The sequence below is a fragment of the Diuraphis noxia genome, unplaced genomic scaffold (genome assembly GCF_037042655.1).
Source record: "Diuraphis noxia isolate RWA-SAM2 unplaced genomic scaffold, SU_Dnox_SAM2 contig0005, whole genome shotgun sequence".
In the NCBI taxonomy this organism is placed as follows: domain Eukaryota; kingdom Metazoa; phylum Arthropoda; class Insecta; order Hemiptera; family Aphididae; genus Diuraphis; species Diuraphis noxia.
In genome coordinates this window covers 27,529,375-27,557,313 of record NW_028301715.1, presented here as the reverse complement: position 1 = coordinate 27,557,313, position 27,939 = coordinate 27,529,375, and the positions used below count along the sequence as shown (strand labels likewise).

General features: G+C 29.5%; 1 protein-coding gene across 2 annotated transcripts in view; it reads right to left on the bottom strand.

Moving 5' to 3' along the window:
• Positions 1-27,939, bottom strand: part of LOC107163163 (uncharacterized) — a 186,949-nt gene that overhangs the window by 6,401 nt on the left and 152,609 nt on the right. For both annotated transcript variants that reach the window (XM_089228037.1, XM_089228038.1), the window contains 2 exons: positions 13,865-14,095; positions 10,772-11,041 (listed from right to left, as the gene is read on the bottom strand). In XM_089228037.1, the coding sequence (XP_089084163.1) occupies positions 10,772-11,041; positions 13,865-14,095 (501 nt within the window). The remainder of the gene's footprint in view (positions 1-10,771; positions 11,042-13,864; positions 14,096-27,939) is intronic.

Genomic DNA, 27,939 nt, shown 5'->3' with positions numbered 1-27,939 from the left:
ATTCATGTAGATACATATTTCCCCGGGGCAAGTCCTATATTAAAATTATGCGTGCACGCTGATGCGCCTGTTCGTGAGAAAGACATGTGCGCATTTCCTGGATAAAAATGACAAGTGTCAATTATTATACCTATACGTTCTAACGTGTATATAATATTATACACAACCATAAACATAAAAAAAATTACCTATATAATTTTAACGTTCATTAAAACCTAAAAAAACCGCATCAATTATAATAAAGTTCGATTGTTTATGGCACTATCGGCACTATTCGATCCCGAAACGTTGCAAAAATATTGCAATTCAGTGAAACGTAATGTTGACGAGAAGTTATATTTTATAAAAAACAAAAATCGCCAACTATTAAGATATCCGTATTCCTAGGACTTGAGTTTAAAAAAGAAATAATATTATTCATGTCATCTGAACCTGCGTGAAGACATTTATTTTTTGTAATCTACATTGTTTTGAAACTTAGAATATAAACCCTCGGGCTAAACATCGATCGCAGATTAGGTCAAAACAAATTAAATAAATAACAAAAAATAAAATCTCTCTTACATAACAATACCGCATAATATACTCATGACAACAGCAACTTGGGTATATTTGGTGAATATAGTCCAATGACAAGGTTTTACAGTTTTGTGTATCGATGTTAGCATATGATTATATTAAGCGAAACTTATTTTTCATTAGACGATATAATTATTAAATCATAGCTATTATACTTTATTATTTTAATACTAGATTAACGATAACACGGCGCCAAGGATAGGCAATTCAGCTACATCATAGTCCATTTTTTTCTCGATATAATACGAATGGCTGATTATGATATGACAACACAATTTGTTGTATACGTAGCGCGTTTAGTGTACACGTCACATTCAGCTGTTATTTAAAAATTCACCATCCAACGTCCATCTGAATTCTCTGCAGTTTTGTTAACGATCGACAAACCAAATTTGAAACATCGTGATAAACTATATACACTTAATACTCAAATCGGAGATACCATTACATGATAGTATTTGTTATATTATAAACAATATTAATGAAAATGTCCAAGTTTTTTTTATAAATTAAATGAAAATAAATTTGAATTACAGTAGAAAATAAACACGTATTAAAATATGCAGCCGTGGCGGTCAACAATGTGTGGTTGTGGAACAATAAAAAACATAATTCGTTCTTTATTCAAAACAATATTCAAATATTCACTATTACGTATGAATTTTAATAAGTACTCACTTATAAGATATATATAGGTACCTATGTATATATATTTATTGATTTTAAATATTATATTAAAAACGAAATATTTTTTAAATAAGCTAACGGGTAATTAATTGGATACAAAAGTAATAATTCAAGTATCAAGCATGTACCTATTTTGTTTGACAAGAGTAAGTTTCTGAGTTTCATGAACATTCAATTACAATGTTGGATAGTTTCAAAATACCAGTTATATTATTTTTGTGGACAAATGTATCAGTCTTAAAAATATTTTATTTAGAGAAATGTTTACAGAAAATGTTCTATCTAAGAAGTCCGAAATCAAAATACTATTATATTTTTCAGATATACCTTATTAGTATACATTTTGATAATTGATTTATTTTTAGAGCAACTACAAAAAAAAAAAATGTATGTATACATAATTATTATTATTACCGCAAACATCAAATATGTAATAAGCTAACAATATAATAATTTTTATGCTAAAATCTCATTAAATATAGCATAATTTTGAACATTTATTTTAGTAATACCTAGCAAATGAATATACATTTCATATTTTAATGACTGATCCCCAATACTTTTAAATATTTTTAAGACTTAACAACACACGCAAATCTACACTGCCAATGGAAATTATTTGTATTAAAGTTCTACTTCTTTAAATGTTTAGTACTTTTTAATTTGTAAAAACACAAAATTAAAATGTTTGCAATATAATATAAAGATATAAACTACTCAAAAAAAAATTAATAAATTAATAAATTAAAAAAGAAAAGAAATATATAAAAAGAAAAAATTAAATCAAGATTTAATACAAGTTCAAAGTGTCATCAGTGAATGGGGCTTCTTTCCCCGAATTATGTAACTCACGTTTCTCTCTCTTAACGCACTCATATACTCATTATATTATATTATAATAAAGATTTTATATTTTCTTCTAAAAATAATTAAAAAAATGATTTAACACCCCATTATGAAAATACTAAATCACTCTATTATTTATTCGTTATCCATTTGGATATTATATAGATAGCAAATGATCAAAACTAAAGGACTCATGAATGAAACCTCCGCTTTTAATAATAAATGGATTAACAGCAAAATAATATTATGTTGGTTTTAAATATCATTTTTTTTTTTTTTTTGCAAAATACGTTTATTAAAAAAATATAAAATGTAGAATAAAAAACACAACAACTACAACAAACGCGTGCTGCGTCATACTTCAATATCATAATGATATAAATAACAAATATAAATAATAATTATAATATTTAATTGTTGTGCAACTTAACTGAGCACATTACTATGTCAAACATGTGTAAATATAATTATTATTATTGTTTGCTCGGCTAAAGCTACGATAACGACGCCGCCGTTATGTCGTAAATACGACCAAGTAAAAAAATTAATCGACGACTTTGAACTGTAGTTAGGTTAAGTACTTCAGTTTTCTCGATATCAAATACGTTTTTTTTTTCGTGGGATAGTTTATTCGATTCCTCCTATAATATAAAAAATACGCAGTGATCTATCACTATTTATATCATATGTGATAAATAATATTACGTACAATTGCTCACCCAGGCGAGAAACTAAATTGTTAACCGTCGACGGTATACCAAGCGAGCACCACGCTATACGATAACTGTACCAAGTTATTATTTATAATTCTGTGATTCGAGTAATATTATTAATGCCCCGCCACCAAAATCATTACCGTCAAACCGAACTGTGTATGTGTATACCTACGGATTGTTCAATCGCATATTGTACTACATCACCCCCATGCACCTACACAGAACGGCTGGTGTTGATTGTACACCGGACTCGTGTGTTATTTTTCTTCCGCAAATTTCGATTGAGAATAAATATCGTCGTCGAAATGGTTGCGTGGACATTTTTATTATAAGCAAATATGGTGATGGTGCAGGTGGAGGTGTTGGTGGTGGTGTCGGACGTCGCTGTATAGAATACTCAGACATGATATTGTTGCTGTAATAGCGGTTCGTGGGCCATTAATTTAAAACACCATCGAACAGATGCCGCGTTCAAGCGGTGGAGGTTGTAAAAATATATTACTCTAATAATTTCCAAAGAAACTTAAAAACAAAAGCTATTCGGGAAAAATATAGATATGTGTGTATGGTGTGTGTGTGTGAGTGAGTGCAAAAAAACGAACGCGTATATTCCGACTAGACACACGAACCACAGCTTCACGGTGTTTTCGTGTATACTATAAATGTATATAATAATAATATGTATACGCTGTAAATGGAAAAAAAAATTAAAAACTTTTGCACCATAGTATCTGCGAGGGCGGAAGAATTTCCACCACTTTATTGTCTGTCACTATACCATGCCGGGGCGGCAGACTAAATATTGAAATTGCAGTTTAACTACTCCTCATCATCTTCACCGCGCTCTTCCTTTTATTCTTCCTCCAACTTCTCGACACGTCGTATCTGTTTATGCAAACGTGCGGTATAAATAATATCTCATCGCTGGTCTTTCACGATTTCTCGCGTTCTTGCGCTACAACTACTATAGCTATTTTCATTTATTTATCATCATGCACATTATACCATTGAATCACGGTGCGATAATTACTTTAAAGCAAGTCGGTCGGAATCTCATGGAAATTATTTTCGTTTATCACATAATATTATATAAGTTGTGAGATTTAAGTTTTATAACGTAGGTATATACCTAAGTACTTCACAGAATATTAAATTAAAAAATAAGCTGTTGTTTAATACTGCGAGCTCATCAACATGAAATTTCGTTACGGCAGAAGAAAAGTAAGGATTTCGTCGTGATCCGTAGTAATATAGAATAAATTAATTAATTTTTGGGGTACAGGTAGAAAACAAAATCTTACATGAAAAAATGGCCGCTCAAGAATTAAAAAATCGCGCAGTATGTAACAAACAAACTGTGTGAAAAAACACACACACAATCATACTTATAAAGGTGCTTATCTGGTGAGTATGCTAATAATATTAATAATAATATTATAATTATTCGGTACCTATACTACGTGACGGTTCCGCTCGCGTTATTGTTTACTTCCCGTCGTTTTTCATCCCTTTTTGGGTCGCAACCGCACGACCGCCGACGCGATAACATCATTATTGCATAAAATATACAATACAATACAATAACAATAATCGTGTGTCCTGCACACGCACATCTCAACGACTGCCACCCACAGACTATATATCATATAGCATTTATGATTTATACACCCTACACACAAAATGTAATAATTTATAGAATAATAGACTCTCTGAAATATAACAATAATTATCGAAGCTCGCGACCAAAACCAGCGGCCTGAATGATTATAAACTACGTTACATTATAAAAATAAAAAGCGATGAAAATAATATAACAATTATTTTATGTTCATATCTCCATCTTGACGCGACCGAACGGGCGTTAATAATAATAATGCGTGTAAACCCTCCTTTTTACAGACAAGTTTCCGGTTCATTAATATCGCGGACGTAGTGCGCGTCAGTACTTATATATATTAAACTCCAGCGTACGCACCCTCTGCCCATCCACGCCGATCAAGAGATAAGACTTAGGCGTCGTTACTTATATTTTAATGATAATTAAACGCAAACACACGAGGGTTTTTAACAATTTTTTTTTTTTTTTTTATAACGTAATTTTGCGCTTTGCCACTTTATGCGAGACTCCGTTCGAGTTATTAATTGCATTTTTGAGTAAACGTTTACCGCGATGGTGTGTGTTTGACAATTCGACGACAAGGACATGTCGCTCACAAAAAGCGTCATCACAATTCCTACAAAACTTTAGTATACGAATACGATATCTAACGGTTTTTTCGCAATACACGCAATTCAATATTGACATTATATTGAAATAATTAAAGTTATCACGTAACATATCACATGTAATCAACAGTGACCAGGCAAATATTATGTTTTAATTAATTACCAATTTTTCATATAATATACTAAGTGTTTTAATAAAGTCCCTAAATTTACAATGAATACAGATAAAAACGAATTAATAAAAACATTTGTATGAAGATGTATTGTGGTGGTTGAGGATTTAAAGCTTAGGTAGATATTTTTCACCAATGTTTAATTGGAAAGCTCTTGCGGTTATATTTAGTTTATTGTTTAAGTTTTTATGTAGGTATCTATGTCGATAGATATGGTAATCTTGAACAACTGTGCGATTGTTTGTTTTACGGGATGTAAGCGAAGTTTTAAGTGTTATTCTAGGATTTTGTTTTGATTAATTCGCAATTTTTTTTTTTTTTGAGTGGGGGGAGGGCGGGAATCGTTAACATGTATAATTTAGTCACGATATTATTATTGCGTAATATATATATTATATATATAAATAGCAGAAGCATTTCTATTCTTGTGTATTATATTTTTTATTAATTTGAACAAACCTATTTAGTTTTTCGTCTAGGTGTACCTCTAAGTATTTCACTGAGTCATCCTCAATATTCCATTGAATTTATTAGTTGTTAATTATTGTTTTGTACTAAGACTGAATTTACATATTTTCTCAAGTTAAATATCTTGGTTATTCATGTTTAGTGAGATTTAGGGAATACATTTTCATCTTGAGGTCTGGGGAGTTTTGTTGGTATTTTATTAACAGTCGATCGTAATAATTGCAGTGTTATTTGCAAAAATTTTAAACTAGCAGTGATTTGGTTTGGTATGTCATGGGGGTAGATGTTTAAAAAAGTTAACAAAGTCCTAGGAGAGATCCTTAAGGAATCAGAAAAAGATCAATATAATGATGTTATCCATATCAACACCAATGTATAATTCGGATTTTAACGAATAATATGATCAAGACATTTATTATTTAATAAAGCCGAAATGGCTTAATCACAAATTACATAAAAAATATTGCATTCATATTATATGCTGAGACACCTATGAGTTATATATTTTTTAGACATTATCACGACATTTACCAACAAACCAAAAAGTACCAGGGTTTACATATTTTACTAAATCTAATTATAATTAAATAATAATGCCTAAGCAGTAAAATAAATCATTCAAAATATGAAGTAAAACTATTTTTTGTTACGAAATAAATTTTAATACGCCATAAATTAAATTAACTACGGTAAAGAAATTAATTTCACCGCCTTGAATCTTTTGATGTATTTATTAAATGGTTCAAGAATATTGTTCCAAATTTCATATGCGTAATACCAATTCTAGTTTATAAATGTCAAAATATAATGAAACTATTTTATGGTTGGTGTCGAGTTGATTGTATTTTAAATTTTTAAATGTATCGTTGTTTTTTTTTTAACGCTTCATTATTAAATGTATAACATAAAAATACTACTCAACAATCTTAACTTGCATTAGAATATTTTTTACTTCATCTAGCTACTGATTTTTATTTAAAAACAAACCAATTTTTTTACCTAGGTATGCTTTTTTTCTTCATATACTGACACATTGGGTAAACACAGATAAAAAAACTGTGATATACTATACATGTGTATAAAATATAGATTAAAAAAAACTAGCAGGTATATTTGTCATAATATCCAAAACTCACACGAAAATTTAAAAAGACTACTCGTGACCATGCAAACGAAGAATGGTTAAGTGCTCGACCGTCGCATAAGTGATTGATCGTAACTGTAAATTAAACAATTTTTTTTTTAATTATTTGGTGTTTATAACTGAATATTTACAAAGTCAATAATAAATGCCTTATTTTACTTGTGACTTGTGAGTATAATCAGTTTTGAGTATTATCAGCTAATATTTTACGGAATTTATTTGATTAATTTATAGTCATTGTTTAGTTAATTTCCGAGTGGAAATGTCATTAAAAAAAAAAAATTACAAACAGTTTGTTATTCTCTGATGAAAGCACATATTATTTTTGTCGAGTATCATGTTGAAAACTCATAAACGTGTAAAAAAAAAATACAATGCTTATGTTATGCTTATAGTCTCGAATAATCGGGAAAAAGTTTTTAATTCTTAGAAACAGCGTAGAACTGCAGACAAAAGCATTTTTCTTTACACCGTCACTACAATTTCGTTAGTCGTCATTCTTCACCTCAGGTCGAAAAAAAAATAAATTGAAAAACATAATTTAATAACCCGAGTACCTATTCGGTCTAGCAAAAATCAACGGTTCGACGCCAAAATATATTAAAAACAAAATATTACATCAGCAAGATGTATCCGGTGTAAGTAAATAACATTATATATATATATTATAAATTTTACCCGAGAAAACGCATTTCGTAAGATACTTTGAGCACAATGCACACAGCATAAAATAAATAATATCATCGTCGATAGTTAAGAGTCGTTATAATTATATTCTCACGCGTGATTATGACGAACTTATTAAGTTTCGGGTAATCGTTGTGTAATTAAACAAACCATAAAACGCGCATATATATTATGCTAATACTATAAATTATGGAGAGTTAAACGCGAATTCCACGAAATCGAATATCGTTCAAAATGTTATCAAAACGATGGTACGCGCATATATCAAATACAAATTATAATAATAATGTTAATAAATAATAATAATAATAAAATAGTACTGTTTTACATAAATCGATCATTAATAAAATCAATTGTGCTTTTAGCTTACCCAAGTTCAAATTATAGCGTCAGCGCTGTAATGTTCTTTACAGTTATATATAATATATACGACTAATGATTGATATTATTTTTTCTTGAAGACAGAGAGAGAAAAAATAATATTTAATTAGAGTCCGGAGTCGTAGATCATTCGAGATGGTACATATTAAATCGTGGAGATAGCGTACAAGAGAAGACTGAAAAAACATTCGAGAAATTTGAAAGAAAAAAAAACTAAATATATAAATCTCAAAAATGAATATCATATGTGTGTATCTATACAGAGCAAGAGTAATATTATAAATCCGCTGTACGTATTAGATTCGGATTAAAGTTGTGAACTTCTACTAAGTTTATGTGCATTATAGTACGATTACTACGATTTATTTTTTCGATTACTGCAGTTGACACACTCCTTGCGCACGTTCTTACTTTAATCACTCGATATAATATACATGATACGCTTAATACAGGGTGTGAGTCACAAACCAAATTCTCACTCTAGAATTTTCTTTAAATTGTGAAATAATTCTAATTTTGATTTTTGAACATGTTATACTTGATCACCATTATTTAAAATCCTTAAATTGTTAATACCATTTAAGGATGATATAATATTTTTTTTTTTCAAATGTTATATCTGTTATAATGTTATAAATGTTTATGAGTATAATTAAGACTTTACTATTTAAAATATTTATTTATTTACAATTTTTTTTTTTTACACTAATTCATATTATGGTATGCCTTGTCCCACATATTCGAAAAATGTTATTGCCGGAAAATATTAATTATAAATACATACATATTATTATGCACATATTATGGCGATAAGGTAATTCTCAAGCCCGTTCGGATTACCGCGTCTTTCGGATTGGACTGTGTTCGGATTATCGAGACCCTACTGTAATAATAGTATATTAGGAGTATTATAAATTCAATGCAGTACATTTGTTATTGTTTTACATGAAAACGATCAGTATACTTAATTACTTATACTTATTTGTTATTGTAATTCATATTTGCCGATGATAGCGTGAAATTCGACCAAATGCAATCAACTGCATATGTTGATAAATATATCACGATTCGTGGAAATCTGCAGCTAATCAAAATAGCAGGCGTCAACGTAAATAAATATTTAACTACAATTAAGTACCATGAAACTGCCGACGTAGAATAATACAATAATTTTTAACGGTTCCACTGGAAATGAATACGCATGTTGTTTTAACGGTGATATGTAAATATTACAAATATCCGATACTATATTATAATATAATACAATTTAATAGTTGCTACGTTATATAGCTGTGATTTATGAATAGTGCAAATTTTGTTGGGAATCGAATACAGCAGAGATCGTTAAAATAGCCGATCGCTTTTAATTGATGGTCTATGCATTCCGATGTGCAGATAATAGTAATCTAAACCATAATCTCCGTCCTCTGATCATATTTAATGATATGATAACTAAAATAATTATTCTTTTTGGGCGAGTATAAATAATTATGGGAGTTAAACGAGTGATGATTAACGTCATGGTCCTACGAGCAAACATTTCGATCTACGTAAATGAGGTATATCGGGTAAGTATAAAGCATGTATCGAGTAAGCACTTGGAACTATAATGTACAATAATATTATATACAACCATATATTTGTATATGTACCTATCTATATATTTATATTTATAAAAACGCTTATTAAAAACGAAGTTCAGAAAACTTTTGTAGTTTTCTGAAAATCTGATAATTAGCGAGAACACAAAACGTTGAGTAAAATATATTGTTACACAACGCTAAATAATATAATGGACACTATAATACCACTTAAAATCTGGCCGGAAAAAAAAACATCGACGGGCATACAATAAGAACTCACGCAATCGTCCGATTTAAACGACAGTGTCAGCGTTAAAAATAGATCATCTCTTCGGGTACAATAATATATGTGCACATACAGTCGCGCATACGTAATGACGTGTGCGAGTACATCATTTAGATTGTAGGTAATTATAAACGCACGTGACTTGTATTCGCGATAAATACCGTTCGCGGGTCTATATTACAATGTTTAACTCGTGGCAAACGAGGGGAGTAATTTGCGACTCGGAGGAGGTTAAAACGAGTAGTTATTATTTCTAGCACAACGCACGTATACGCGACATGATAATATATTAATACAAATAAGCATCGTCTCGTTCGTAATATTATAATATACGAATAATATATATATATATATATATATATATACACTCGGCGTACGCCTTGTCACGCTCGGTGCATGAGGACCGACTGTGGAGAACTCGGGTAACATACTTTGAACCACGGCGTGTTTTACGGGGGCCCATTGACTCCCCGAACCAGTGCTTCTCCAACAATAGCCCAAAGACCATAAGAAGCTTGCATTTTTATCGAAAGGGTTCGATAATTTATTATTATTATTGTTTATCATTGTTGTCGGTTAATATTGTTCTTATTACGGTGTCCGCAATCGTTTTTAAAATACTTTAATGGTCTGACGGATGAAAATTTTAGAAAACACTGCCCTAGATAACTAATTTGAATTCGTAGAATTCCTTGGTCAAACTGGTCACTTCGTATTTATAAAAATGAATTAACAATTATTTTAAATTGATTGTATATTATATTTAAAAATCATTATACGAGTATATTTTTAAGTCGATGACGACACCAAAACATATAATATAGGCACTTATTGATTTAATTTGGTACAGTATCAATCGGCAAACTATTTGAGTGTTAAAATATTTAAAACTAAATCAATTCGACTTTTAGCACGCCTTGCAGAATCGCGTTCAACTTATTTCCGTAATATTGCAGTTTATGGAGAAAAAAAAAATATTATTCAGCAACACTCACCGGTGACAGAGCATCAGCGGATCCGACTGTGGTGTCGGTGCCCGTCTGCTGCAGGAAAGTCTCGTACTTGTCGAGGGCCGTGAGCCGGTGCAACAGCGTCTGAAGCATCGCGGAGACCTGGTGCCGGACTGCCGGTTCGACGGACACGCACTGATGCGTGATCTCCCTGACGTGCGCCATGACCCGTTCGTCACGGAAGTCGTACGGAAACTTGTCCGTCCACTCGGCCAACAGTTGCACCAACCGTGGCACGAACCGCGACAGCTGATCCTGTAGGAGAGAACCAAACAAAACATAAATAACTAACACTTACATTTACGAGCTCGAAGTTAAATTTTAATGAAATTGGTAAAATTCATTGATTTAATTTAAATTTTCTGTATGCAAGGTTGAAAATAGGTAATATTGTTTTAGTTAATCATTATTATATTGACTGCTTTCCGATCTGATATTAATTAATACTACAATAAAATGTATCTTTACAAAATGTATACCTATTATTTATATTATAAATGATAATTATAATATATGTAATTATATATTCCATTTAAAATTGTAAATTCATTGAAACGTCAAATATAGGACGTAAGTATACCTATACAGCTACACTCTATATTTTCATATTGTTTATACATTTTCTTTCAATATTTTACTTCTATATAATTATTATATAATGAGGTGATAACTGTTAAGTAACTTACGGACATGGAAATTTCCATATATATCATAATTTTTTTCTTGTGTTAACTTAAAAATTTCCAAGAAAACGGGTGTTGAGTATATATTTAAAAAAAATCCTCCTTGTATAATAATAATATTTAAGCGACGAAAGCAGCAGCGACGACTCGTCCAGAATCTCTGTCTACGGCAAAAAACATTCCAAAATATTTCACTGCCTTTACCGAAGAGAAGACATTATTTAAGCACACAATACTGTGCAGTATTTAAATTACTCGAGTGCAAGATTCGTATTATACTATACTATAATAATTGTACAGAGCAACGCGACGACAATGAGTTATACTTGAGCGGTAAAAATAAGATAATAATTCTTCTTTCTATGCATTATTGTACGAACGACGCCTAAAACTTAATAAGAATAATTAGTAGGTAAATATTTCGAAAACGTTATCATATCTGTCATTGCTATTATATTATATCGTGTAATAAATTGTACGTCTTTTTCATATTTTATAACGACAAAATCTTCTACGCATGACAACAGAAAATATAATGTGATACCTAGTTAATAAAAAATATGACAACGATGTTCGACTGTATACACAAAAAGTAACTCAGTAATTCTTAAACACGGCGTTTTCAATGAACTCGCTAATTATTGTGATATTATCACGACTGCTATTTCCAAAGATAAAAAAATTAAAAACAAAAACTGGAAATAAATATCAATGGTATTTAAATTGTATTGATACAAACTTAAATACAAAAGATAAATTAGTTTATATTGAAACATATTGTATAACACTATGCATAATCTATTAGTTCAGACGTTGAACATTTAGTATCAACTACACAATACACGTGTTATGTTAATAATATATATCAATTAAGTTATTTGGTGTATTAAAGTAATATAATGTGAGTGTGTCCTTCTTTAACTCAAAATAAAATTTATTTTAAATGTTATCAAAATAGATATTGAAGTACGTATTAAAGAGTAGGTCAAAGGTTAAATTTATTATAAACTGCAGCAATCGCAGAAAACATCATGGTTCGGAAATAGTACGATGCCACAGTAATATTGCACTTAAAGGTTCATTTTCTAGAATGTTCAAGTTTTAAATCGGTAATAATAATTAAACAACATTTTTATTTTTATTAATGATCATACATAAATATAGAATGTAAAACCAAAAATTCTATTGAGTTGCAATTTATCTGAAGAGAACATTTTATTATTACACGTGTAGCAGAACGGCTGTTTACTCAATTATATATATTTATTTCATAAGCTTAAGTTGACGCGGGTGATAATAAACAAAAATGTCAAATAACAACAATTCGATGTTTGTATTTTATGTTATTATTAATAAATTGTCTTTACATTGTTCGTATTAAATTAGAAAATGTTTTTCTTTTGAAATTTGAAATTGTAAAGTTATTCTTATTTCACGTTTTATAAGTTATAACTAAAATATCACGATTCCATAATTTAGGGAATATAATATTTCATTCATATTGACATTAGAGCAAACACGATTACAGACATTGAATAGGTGTTAAAATAAAAGCATGTGATCACATTTGTGTTTTAAAACAGGTCAACAAGTCTTAAAATATAATAATGACAAAGATAATAATATTATCATTATGGTATACTAAGGTATACCGGCAAATCGCAACACACACCAATTATCGTGTACCTGATTTGCCTATTCCAAACGCCGTGTTACCATTTAATTTTAATTTATGTTATTAATCTCATAAAATAACCCAAAATATATAAATAAATAATTAATACGAAGTAAAGAATGCGCCATATAAAAACAAAGTGTAAATTGAAAAATTTTAACAAGCAATTACTCAAAATTATGAATATTTTATACTCTATAAAATAAAATATGAATTGAAAATGTATAATTTTCAATAAATATACACCATTGGAATTTATCATTACACGAAAAAATTAAAATTGTTTATTTTTTTTTATAAAATGAAAACTAATTGCGAAAAAACTAGTCAGTAAAGTTGATTATATAATGCATACTTAAAAATGTAATTTTTAAATCATGATTATAGCTAATTAGTTTTCAGTTTTGTTTTCGTTTATTATAATTATAATTTATATTTTAAATTATTACTATACGATATACCATCCCATATTATATTATCATAATAGGAGTTGACAGATTTAATGGATATCATAAAAGTTTATTGAATTTCGAACTATAGGTATAAATAATCCATATAGACTTTATTATCATAGTTTGTAATTTATTATTATTAGTACTATAAACCTATCGAAACAATACGGTATAATTAACCTGAGATTATCTTTGGATATTTGCGTGTATATTATAGGATACATAATAAATATTAAATTTTTATAATTATGGCACTATTGGCACTTGCCTTGTGTTGAGGGTTTAGGGCGGCCGAAACTTGATCTCCGAGCCTTTGCTGTGCATGACACACGGCCACGACTTTGGCGAGCAGCTCGTGGGGCTTCACAAACAGCCGTGAGCTGAGAATGAACGCGAATAGGTACGCTTGGTCCGGGTAATAGTCAGTGGTGGGTACCAAATGCTGGATCAGACTGGACAACGGGCCGGACAACAAAATACCGTCTCTGTAGACAAGAGTCTGAAAAATATGAAAACACAATAACAATCAGTAAAATAAGCACGAAAAAAATGTATTACAATACATGAGTATAATAACAAGGTATATATATTATAGAGCTAAAGGTTTACCAAAAATGCTCATTACCATTTATATCTTTTAACAATGAATTTATTTAATTTTGTAGCTTTTATGTATTCGTAAGGATTATAGTAAGTATCACATTTTTTTATACAGTTTAAAGAGTGCCCTGAGGCAATACACACTACTTTTTTTTAAACGAGAATAAACTTTTTGAAAATGTTATTTATATTACTATAATTATTACAAAATATCGTCTAAATTCCATGTCACTGCAAAATCAATTTTGACGTGATTCCAACGAGAATAAAGTAACGAAGAAATTTGGCAATGACCGCGTATGACAACACGTGGACTTTGTGTATTTTATACATGTCCGATCGAGCATAAAGCCGCGATAATGTTCAAACGAGCGCGCTGACTTTATAAGGATATAATATTGATAAAATTATACTGTGAACCACGATAAAAGCCAATGATAAACGTTACCGCGACCATAGTTAAGGATATATTATATTATAAATAACGATATAACCCATGTTACCAATCGCATTATGTTATATTTTATAATTAATATTCGTATTACCCAACTCGTACATCGGTAATGTAAGTTGTAATATTATTTACAGTTTTCCACTTTTTTTTTTTATTTGGAACTTGTCAATATGATTAGATGTAACTCATGCGATGTTGTCTAGCTAATCATATTATACATCATGATGTATTATAGACAACCGTCGTATAAAACATACTTTTACGTCAAGATTTTTTTTATTTCTAAATTATTTATTATTGTGCGTATAAAGATTTTTTCTTTCTCGAAAGTCATCTTAAAATTGCACTAATGTTATTAAGTAGGTATACGTGTCAAATATAACAAAGCTTTATACTTGTCATTAATAACGTGGAGTACTATGTATAAAAATATATATAATATATATATATTTATACATTTAAATACGTATATAGAGTGCGTAATTTATGATATCGGACTTTGTGAAAAATAAAAGATTTAATGGCCAAAAAATTGGAAATCGAGAGATAGTTAAAAAGAAACAATTTTAAATAAATGTCACGTTCCGCAGAGAAAAAACAACGTTGCAATGAAATTTTACCGCAAATTCTGTAGTTGGATAGTAGCTATATAGAGCCATTATCACCGTTGAACAACTTTTATAAATCATTTTTATGTTCGAAGTTCAAAAAAAAAAAAAAAAAAACGACGAATTCATGAATGTCAAATGAACTTCCTTACGTGGCTATAAAACATATTATGATAGAGCATCACGCATGACATATTTTCATGCTAAAAAAATTCAGTCTTAATCACATTAAACGCTGGCACAATAAATTATACATCAGACAAATACATTTCAGTATAACACAAATTCTATAATGCAATAAATATGATATAATATTTAAATACTCGGAAAATCTTTTCGTTTAATACGAGACAAATATATTAATTTAAAACGCGCCTAATCAGTTATAAGACGCAACGCCTCGACGATCAACAATAGAACGGACTTAAGACCATATATCGTTACTACAAATAGCAAAATATTATCCGAACTTCTAAAATATTCGTATAGCTGCTAAAACGGTAGATGTTTTTTTTTAATTTTTTTTTTTATGCGAAATGAATATAAAATAAGCTCAAATTATATTATAATACGCTTATAGTAAATTCCAAAATAATAGTATTAGACGTCGGAAAGTTTTATGATTTGATGAGAGTGGGATAAATGGTTATTATACAATATTATGTTGAACATGTTTGCTTGGCGGACTCGAAACGATCAAAAACACAGCAAAGTTTAAAACTCATTCGTTCACTTCAGCCGCAATCGCATTTGCGACGATCAACTTTCAATATGCGTCAACGGTGAATGACTAAAAAAAAACACGACAAAGTTTTATCCTTATGACAGCCACAAATAACGATCGAATGATGCACTTCCGAGCATGCACATCAACGACGGACGGGAAAAACTTGTTAAACAAATAGAGTAAATAATAATAAGACACGGAATAATTATAGACACGCGTAGTGTGACTATACGATTTTTCGACGAAACCACAAAGTCTCGATAAATTGAATTTAAAAACAATTTAATGTATTTTTAGAATCATAATAATATAATAATATTTGAAGGTTTTTTTTTTTAATACGATTAAATTCTAGTAAGCTATACTAAATATTATACTTAATTGGAGTGTACGCTGTTTTGATATGAAGTCTTCAAGTCTTTATAGACACTTGAAAAGCATGTCATCACATCAGCTACTATGTAACCAGAAATGTATGCTTAAAAGACATCGAATGGCGCGTTAGAATTTTATTTAGCGGAATGACGTATTTATACATCCTTAGTCAAGAGAAAACCCACAGTGGGAAGAGCCAATTCCCCTCATTAAAACTCAAACCACATAATTACATACAAATTTTTTTCAAAAAAAATTTCAACTAATTATTTAAATATAAACGTCTGTTCCGTATAGGTTGATTGAGTGGACCGTATATCGGTAGCTGCTAGGAGATTTTGATACGGAGTAGATATGCGGTATGCGTTTATACCACGCAAGTCTGCCCGCGGTGGGTCTTGCTACGGAGCAGATAGGATACTAAGCTTCTTCGCGCTCCGCACTCGTATTTATAGCCCACTCCGAATGGTTCGAGTGAGCATGTTTGTAGGTATGGTGTACCTTATTGCGATCAGTGCCGCTTATGATCGGTCTGATCCATACTCTACAATAATACATAGATCCGGCCGGTACAGCTGGCGGGAGGTGGGTAGCTCAACTGTACGCCTCCCGACGTCGAACGTGCCCTCATTGCAGCGTTTTTTTTTCGCGACGATCGACCAGTCAGAGTGCCGACTGACTGCGTATTCCGAATATCATGCTATTATGCAACGTATTTTGGACAATGGCCCCAAGAATAACACACATAAATAACATACCCGATAAATCCATTACAACAAACAAAAGACCGTGATAACATCAAGGACAATACTTCGCGATGCGCGAACAAGGTCATTGAAAAAACGTACATTGCCTGTGAGTGCAGCTGAAAGAAGATTTTCTACTATTATACGGGTAAAACCTTGGCATCGTTTCAGGATGCAAGATGATCGACTAACTTAATTATGTCTGTTGTGTGTTCTCAGAGAAATCAGCTCTATAATCAAGGTTATGGTCTATAATACTAAAACTAGTAGAATAATTCAATTTGAAAATCATAACTATTAAACTAGTTTAGATATTTGTAATTTAATAAATAACTTGGATCCTGAATATCTTAAATAAATAAAAGTACACGATGTACGATAATTATTAGATTTCTCTTTTTTTTTATTATTATTATTTTATCAAACTTATTTAAAATAATACAAAATAATTAGAATTGTAAGCAAATTTGATAGCTAATAATTTGACAAAAGATTATTATTTATGGACAGGCCATCAGAAATACCAACCGATCTCGTTGATAAATTAAAAAATATTTTATTTTATTAAAACATATCCAAGATAAAAATATTTTGTGATAATAGGTAAGACGATGATGATAATATTGCTACGTACGATTGTATTTTCCTATGCGTGAACTTTTATCTCTCTTTAAACCCGTTATAAGGATACAGTTTGAGATATACGATATACCTGAAGTTGTTACCGACCAGGAAGAGTTATCTGAACATAATTATTTTTACTTTCGCGAAAGAAATTTAAGTAATCGAAACTCGATACACATAAACATATATTAGACAGACTTCTTCATAACTTCCGACGAGTGAGTTGACGATAAGGCGAATGAAATGAAATTGGAAAAACGAAAATCTAAAAGAATTCGAATTGGTAAGCGGGAGTGGCATGGCGTATATTATATATATACAGGTAATATGTGTGTGAGTAAGATGGCCGGTTAGATGTTCGCGTAGACATGAATAATGGCCGACGTGATTCCCAGATTGGACATTATCGTCCGTCGACGACAATGATGGTGGTATTTAGAGGTTAAGTGGACCACCGGATATCCGTGACCCTAGATACTATATATCCGATGACCTGATGACAGTTTTTACGAAAAGTTATAAACGCGCGTGCGCGTGTGTGTGTGCGCGCGCACAAGTGAGCGAGTGTAATTCTCGAGAGTAGCATTTGTCTTCTTTACGTGAGCTTTATACTGGGCCACCTAAATAACTGCGAGACCCCGGCCACATACACAATATGAATGAGGGGCGGTTTTTTCTAGTTTATACAATTTTCTTTCAACGACTATCGAATCGTTCTTATTCCAAAAGACCGACTTGAACGATTTCCATATGTATATAATGCGTCATTGGCAAGTTGTAAATTAAAATTAATTATTTATTTTCCATTCAAACCTTACACGTGTCAAATTTTTTTATATTTTTGAGCGTTGCATACGAGGAGTGAGGTCCACATTTTTGGTTTACTGCTAATACATCCCGTACTCAAAATTAGCAAAAGTTTGTAGTTCGACTAGGAAACGGAAGTTTCGCGTTGAGGTATCACCCTGTTCTGACGCCAGTGTCTGTCTGATAGACATGCGCTTGCGGTGAGAGCGGAGTCGATGGTGCCAAAACGGGCGCTAAGTTCTTTGACTGACGAGATGTACCGTAAGCCTATAAAGGGCTGGTACCTACTTGTGTTATGGCTATTAAATTATATATCACTAAAGTTAACATAATCACAGTCAAGACTTATGTCATTAACCTGCAAATAGTCTTTATTGCTCCCGATTTGAGAGCGAGGTCGTGATTAAGAACCGAATTAACTTCACCAAAAGATGAACCACATAGGAGGCATAGCTGTACTTAATATATTATCACTGATAAATAATGATAAATTATCAAGATTGAATAATTATTAATCTAAAGCATGCAAAACAAACAAATCTAAAGTTTTGCACGTAATAATATATATGTATAATTATCGATCGATTGAAATCAAAAGACAATACGGGCTATCGACAGTAAATAAATTAACTCATATTAATACCTTGAAATCGAAAACAATCCCTACAAATGTCAATATTGTGACTATTATTATACGGTATTACCGTCATAGCTATATATATTATTACCTCTATAATTTCGCTCAATACAACACAATATTTCATCTGCATGAAATCGATTATGCTTATGCATATTATATGGTTTCGATTCGATAGATTAAACGATTGGTCTGCCCAAGTATAAATAACATAGTACAAGCGTAGGTATGATATCGACAGTATACCCGTCAGAAGTATCTGACGTGCTCTCACATGTAGGTACCTAAGTCAATGAATATTTTATTAGCACACGGAGTTAATGTGGGACGATACAATGGCGGATTTTCTAAAAACGTACGGAAATAAATGAACAGTATAACACACGGTTATATTATACTACACCTATCCTGTTTTTCATTCGCCCTCTTCACTAACTTCGAACCAAATTTTGAACCGTATATTCGACATCGATACATAATTATATAATACATCTATATTGGTATACATTTAAGTATGAATAAATTAGGAGGTAGCTATAAAGTCGGGAACGTACATAAACAGTGGTTCATAATCATTATACATTATTCCGTATACACACACACTAAACGAAATTAAACCGCAAACTCTAGTATTTAATTACTTTAATCATTTCTCACAGAGTCGCACCACCCACACTAAACCCACGCGTGCTTGGTACGGAATATCTTATTATTATTGCGAGGTAAAACACGATAAACATAATTAATTTTTGCTTAAAATAATATATAATATATACAATATACATGTATTAGAGTTATGATAAACGTTATAATGAATCAAGTTCAGTGAAATAAAACGACAAAGATCGGATAGATTACTGGATTTTAAAGACGACACACAGAAGCATTCTGGTTCCTAAAATTATAGCAGTTGTCGGTTAGGAAATATCGAGATTTTACGAATTCTACAATCTGATAAGCCGGATATTATGGCCTATATCTACTATTTTAGCAGTTGCGATACATCATTGACCAAATTATTTATTATTTTCTCGTAAGACAATTACACTGTTACAGTTATGGTTTCTATAGATAATCACGATTTCTAAATATTTTATTTTTTTAAATTTAAATCTAAATGTCATGACTCATATTTTTCAGGTTAATATTTATTTTTAAAAGTTACGATGTATTAGGATTAAAGGAAATATTATGAAATATATTTTTAATTTGTATGCATTTATAGTAAACATGATAACATTTGAGTGGCAGCGAGATTATTACCTGAAATCGTGTTGTATAGTTCTGAAAATTCAAAAAACAGCTTAAAAATTAAAAAGTACCTATATACCTTTCTGCTTGTGAATATAAATATGAAATTGATTTTTCGGGAAAACAATTTTTCTGAAAGATATTAAAAACATACAATACAAGAAACAAATTATAACAAATCAATAAGTGTTGAAAAATGTATAATATATAATTGTGGGAAATATTCAAATATCTAAATAAAATATTAAAGCTAAATTAAATAGCTATTATTTTTTATTCATAGAGTTTTAACTTAGTTTTTTAAATTCCTAATTAATTTAACAATATTAATAAAATAGTCTTACATAATAGTTGATAGTTATAACTTAAAATTTTCTAGTCATAGTTAAAAACAAAAAAATATGTTCCTTGATTAAATAAATATATTATTAAATAAATAATTCATGCATCAATCTCCTATACCAAGAATAATGGGAAATAAGACGGGTAATTTAGTTTTCAACAAAACATTTAATAATTATAAGAATATAAAGTATTACGATGATTATTATGTGTCCCCGTAGACAGTTAAATATAATAAGATAACATTTTTTGACTGAATTAAGTTATATTAATCAGTGTATTACCTAACTGTTTACGTTTATGGTTCAACATGATAATCATTAAATTATATAGCTGAGGTGCCTAACGTTCTTTTTAAAAATATATGTTATAACGAAATTAAGTTGATTTATAACATCAACTCATCGATGTTTGGACTAATATAATTTGAGTACTTGAAAATATTTGATTAAAAATCACAAAACCTTACAATCATTGACTTAAAGCGAATCGCATCGCAAATTATTACTAACGAAATAGTTTTTTTTTTTTTTAAATTGGAAGTATTTCATTTAAAATTTAACATTTAACGTATTTGAAGGTTGGTTTATTACACAATCACTCTACCAATATAAATGAGAGGGAATAAAAACATTGATTTATGATAGACGTATCGAACGATGCACAGTATAGATATATCATATATATATGTATATATTCAATGCAAAAAGTGAACGTGAAAAAAGTCAGGCATTTCATATTTATTTAAATAAAAAAAAATAACGTTATTTAAACTTGACACTATCAGTTGATTGCTAGTTATAATCTGGGCTACAGTAATATTTTGATAAATTTAAATTCGATACAATTCATTGAAATAAAAAATAAAAAGGCTTACTTATTATCAAACAATAATATATCTTGGTGGCATTTTTTTTTTTTTAAACAATTTATTAAAACCTTTTATTTTATATTTTATTATTACCTAACAATTTTTATGAGCAGTATATTATGTATTATAAATAAAAAAAGAGTGGACAAGTGGGTATCGCATTGCTGTATAGTAGAGATGAAGAATAAATCACTTAATGGATGTGTTCAATTTGAATGCAATCACTGTATGCAAAAAACGATTCTGAACGGAGATGATTTGTCAATCTACAGGATATATCATAACACCTATATTTAAATTATAATATATTTTATAAGCGCACAATATTTAAACATAAATTTTATACGCTACCTAGTAAAATGTTTTCCACATTGATTCTGTGGTTTTTATTGAACAGTTATTTAAAGAAAAAGTTATGGTCAATTTTAAGTTGGGTTTTATAACCTTAGGTATAAATCACAACAATTTTATGGATTTTCAACTTTATAATTCCATGCAAATTTTCGCTTTCTTAACATATTTCGTAGGTCAAAATTTCAATTGTCTTTAAGCAACTTAAAAAAAGTCGAAAGATTTTGAAAATTTAATCGTAAATAGATAATGCTAACAAAAAAATTTTGTGAAAATTTCAAGTATGTACATTGATAAGTTTTTGAGTTACAGTAAAATAAAAAAAATTGATTTTGTCGAAAACGGATTAATAAAATTTCTTGTTTTTTCATTACTTTTTTATGGTTTTTCCTAACGCTTTTGAAAATCATAGGACATTTTTTACTTTCGATCCCCCAAAGTACCAACTAGATGAATTTTTCTTTTCAATGAGGAGCTGAAGTCAAAAATTAAAGCATTATTTATACCTACTCCAAAACATGATAACAGACACAAAAATCAATACAATTTAAACGAAATTACTTTCGTAAGACAAATAAATATTTAGATACTAAAACATACAAAATAATAATGTATACACCATAACCTAATTATAACACCACAATCTTACTACACAACCGTAAAGGGATAACTTAGGCCGGGAAAAATGTACTTATAAGACACAATAAAATATACGGAAACTTTTTTTTAAACAGATCAACATCGGACTTATTATCTTTTTTGTTTTGTAACACACTAATTCCGATCAAAACTCGAAGACTTGTAAACAATTTGTCAGACGTTGAGCTACTTGAGGTTAATTTTTTTCTACCGTTGCCATCGGTTCTCAGTGGGAACTAAGCCAAGTTTTTGAAAAAGTTTACGACCTCGGCATGGACATCCATAAATACGAAAGCACCGGGAAAGCATTAAAGTTTATATTATGGTTCGCACAATGGGATTAGCGTTTAACGTTAAGCTGCTCTCCACCGACGGTTACGGGTTTCTGCTTGCTTGTCGCACACGACGCCCCGCGTAGCACTTTTATTCCTTCTTACGACACAGCACTTGTAACGTTGTTGCTTTTCGTTCTGAGAAATACAGTTTTTTTTTTGTGCCAATGGTATTTCGGAGAATTTATGATTATTACATAAGGATAAAATTATATTGATTTGACGTTTTGTCCCTCTCTCTCTTTATCGATCTCTATCTCTTAAGCTCACCCTCACTCAATCGTTCATTGTGTACATGGTGGAACGGACATAAAACTTTAAATTATACAAAACTTAATTGGCAAAAAGTTCAAAAGCACCACAAGGGGGGGGGGAGTATATTATTGACGTCTGAAGGTTCTAATCAATATTTAGCAATTTCGATGAATTTCCATCTAAAGTTGTCGAACTATATGTCTGTTTGACGTATTATATGTGTATATACTTACCCGTTTACACTGGACAAGAGCGTTACACAACGTCGTTCATTTGTGTAATTATTGTGCACAAAATTCGAGTCGTTGGTCGGTATCGCAGGGAAATTACGACGGCTAAATATAAAGTTTTAACAAACCGCGCCATGTCCCTGCCCCCCAAGTGCGATAAACAAACTATATACACGAAAATACATCTGAAGCATTGCGAAGGCTGAAAACTTATTCGGTGAATTATTTGCATATATTACAAAATAATATGATGTATGATGTATCTCGTACCAAATAATAATAATAATAATACGGCGGCGTGGGGTATAATATACAACGTATACCATCACGCATGGATAAACAAAATATATATATATATATATAGAGTTTAATGTTCACCAAACATCTTCACTTGTTTTCCTTAATAATTACATTAATTTTAAGATAATTTACTAAAAATAACATTAACTTTCAATTTCCGTGAGTTTAATTAAAATGAGGACATCTATTTAAATACTTTTATTTGTTTAGCAGTCAAGAGTGTTTGGTTGATGGAACAATCCTTTTTTCAAAATAAGAACTTTTTAAGCTACAAGTTGTAAAGATTTGCCTGAAAATATAAATGTTCATAAGCCAAAATTCAAAACAGCAATTTTTCAATTATTAAAATATATACACAATATATTTAGTTAAGAGTGCTTAAAGTTAATAATCTATTCAAATAATTTTTATAAGCATAAAATGAAAGTAGATTATTATTAAATAACTATAATTATCAAATCATCATAGTCCCTTAATTGTAGATTTTTTAACACATAATTTAATAGTTTTATAAAAAAGTTATTTTGTTTTTAAACATTATAACCAAGCAACAAATAGAGTTTAATAGCATCAGTCATCTGAAAAACGAACTATAAGTAACGGGTATAATAAAAGATGCAAAAAAATAAAATGTAAGTACATCAAGGAAACTGTTGAAAAAAAAATTGTTTTCATTAATTTGATAAGTACCAAGAAGAAGAAGAATAAAGCCGACAACGCGATAGATAGAAAATTGTGTAATAAAACAGAAAATGTCGATTCGGAGAAAAACGTTGACGTTAATTTCAACTTATATTAATAATAACTGGATCTTATAGTATAATATTGTGTGTCATACATTCTAGCGTTAGAGTATTATTTTTAAAAAAATGTGAACAATAACGTAGTAAATTATTATGTAATTACGGTAATGGATAATTGTTCGAGAAACGAGTCACCTCATGTTACTCGATGATAGATTCCTCATTTAATTAAAAAACTAAAACAAGATAATGGTACCTTTGTAAATAATAAACGTTAAAAAGAAAGAAAAAGTTTTATTAAAAATAAAATGTTTTTAATTTAATATCAATAATAATAATAATTATAATATATTTTACAGAAATAAAAAATAACGTGGGAAAAACGTCATTGAGATAACCGTTAAACAGTCTAGATGCTTGTTGGCTGTTATAGTATATATTACTAGAAATGTTTAAGTTTTTACTTTCTCAAACCGAGGTGAATTTCAGTATTCAAATTATTTAATTTAATATTAAGTAACTATATTAACGTTTTGATACGTATTTTGAACACGTTGCGTTTTTTTTTTTTTAACAAAAATTGCACGCCCACCGTTTATATTCAAACGAAATAAATGAAATAAAATATTTAATTAGGAAAAAAAACCACAATCATAAACAGCAAACTATTTGGAACGTTAAAAATTCACTCACTGATGAAATTTCAAAGTACGAATATATGGACGGCATGGGTTCTACGAAAAACCCTATCCGTTTCATATTTATAACACAAACAAAATATTTAAAATTTTATTCATACGCAATTCACTAAACTTTACGTCAAAATAATAAATTTTACGGTTGAAATAAGAAATGGTTTTAAGTCAAATATAATATAAATCTCATAGATACACTCGTCATGTTATTTCATTTTGAGAATAAAAACGGTATAAAATATTAACTTTTTACACTAGAAAATTCTCATTTTTGCCCAACTAACGTTATTTGTGCCTTAAAAACACAGATTGTTAATAGAAATATAAAATAATAAAAAAAAAAAACAAGCAAAAGGTGTAAGTTTTCGGGGTTTAAGGTTTTTTGATCTATTTATGTTTTTATTAATAAAATTATACAATAAAACTTAATGCAAATCACATGAAAAAATAAATAAATTCTCTCTTTCGATTGTGTTCCTACATATATTTTTAAATATTGCTTGTGTTAATAAATAATTTTTCGTCTTTTTAACCAATTAATAAATGTGTATGCGGCATGTCTAATAAGAAATATAAATTATTATTTTGGCAACTCAGGAAAATTTAGTAATATTCAAATTTGAAGTACGGAAAACATTGGATTTACTCATTAAAATAAAAAAGTAATTAAATTACGTACATTTTTTTCTCTCTCAAAATATACATATTTTCGAGTATCGACAAATTAAAAATGTAAGATAATGAAAATACTCATTAGCTTTGTGTATTAAAGTTAATCTTACTTAAATTTATGCATCTTGAAGTTTTTTTTTTTAGTTTTCTCTTAATCCAAACGAAAATAAATTAAGATATACTTTTATGAAAACAAACAAGAATTCCAATTTAATGGAAACTTCCTTGTTTTTTTTTCTTTTTTTTTTTAAATACAACTTTTAAGTAAAATGAACAGCGTATAGAAATATTAATGTACTTGCACTGAATTCAAAATATATCTACTGTAATGAAAATATTATAAAGTATACCCAAGTTGATAAGCATTATTTGTTTTAATAATTAAAGATGTTTAATTGAAATGTTATGAACCATCTTAAATTATATCAAACCGATTCTTGATACAGCGCAGTTTTTATTATAATACAACTTTTTAGATTCAAAATTAATAAGCAACCCCATAAACAATCTAAAAGAAAAAAGAAAAATGAATGATAATAAATTACAAAGCACACATGTAGACGTTTACTTAATTTAATATAAATTTCCCATCATGACCAATGCATAGGTAGTTTAATAACATCGCATACAAAGAGATTGAGTTTATTTAATTAAATTCAAATTGCTATAATATTTATTGTATGGTGTATACGATGTTTATTCTTCGGTCAAAAAGCTTCGAACAGCTATCGACAGACAACCACAGAACTTTCAACTTGAGATGAAAAATGTGAGCATTAAAAATATCATGATGGGTTTGTGTATATACACATCAAAAATAAAAATTAATATCGTCGTAACAATATGAAGTCGTGAACTGCGTCCGTAAAACTTCTGAAAATTAGTCAAAACGACACACAAAATATAATGAACTGTTATCAAGAAGTATAACGAAGATCGTTTCCTTAACCGTTATTGCCGACAATAACAACAAAGCGAGTAACTCGTCTGTCTATGTTCTATCATAATTGTCATACTACTTATAATATTGATGAGGTTCGTTTTTAATGTACCTAATTAGAAACAAAGAAAATATCGTTGGTTGTGACTTCTAAAATTACGACGTTTTCTACCAAAAAATATTGTTTTAAATTTTATGAGTTAAGAATAATAATTTCGTAGTGTAATAATGTTATTTAAATAGAGAGCGATAAAGTGTTTGGCAAGAGACGTATTTTTTTATTTTATCATTTGGCTATTTTTGTTATTTATATCGAAAATAAAATCATTATTTGTTCATGCAGTTCAGCTGTCGCTTACTATTTAAGTCGTGTCGCTAAGCTCATCGTGGTATAATTAACACACACGTGTAGTATTTCAAATACATTTTAAAGTGGAATTGTTTTAGAAATTGTATACACATTATGAGTCATATTATAATTAATACAATTATAATTTTTGAGTAAAAAAAAATTAACCTTCAAACGTTTTTCTTTTTCGATAGTTATCATTTATATCATTGGTATTTTGGTAAATATTTGTTTATATTTGAGAATATTTAAAACTAAAATAATATCTTTAACAGAGAAAAAACAGTTTATGATGCAAATTATTTTATTTTATGCAAGACTACGCGGAAAAAAAACAAAAAAATGATATACCTTACCAAACATACTCGAAAATTTAGAATAGATACATATTATTATTCAAAACACTTTTTTTTTTACATAAGCATTCGAATATTTACTTTTTAATATACGCATGGAACGTTAAATATCGCCAGTCGTTTTTAGTTTATGGCCATAAATGATGCGTAATCGCAGGTATAGGTTGACTACGTATAGGTACCTACTAAATACTGAGATGACCTACCAATATTTGTTCGTAATTGATACTGCTCGAGTGTAACACATACAACTATTACGGTTGGTAATTTATTTGTATCATCCGTCTGCGCATTATTGTTTTCATTAAACGACGTGCACTTCATCATAATATTATAGGTGTACAGAAGTTATCATGTAATTATAATATCTACATATAGTAATAAATTATACTCAGTTATTATTGTAGTTACGGTTGTGTACGGTTATTATATTTTCGCA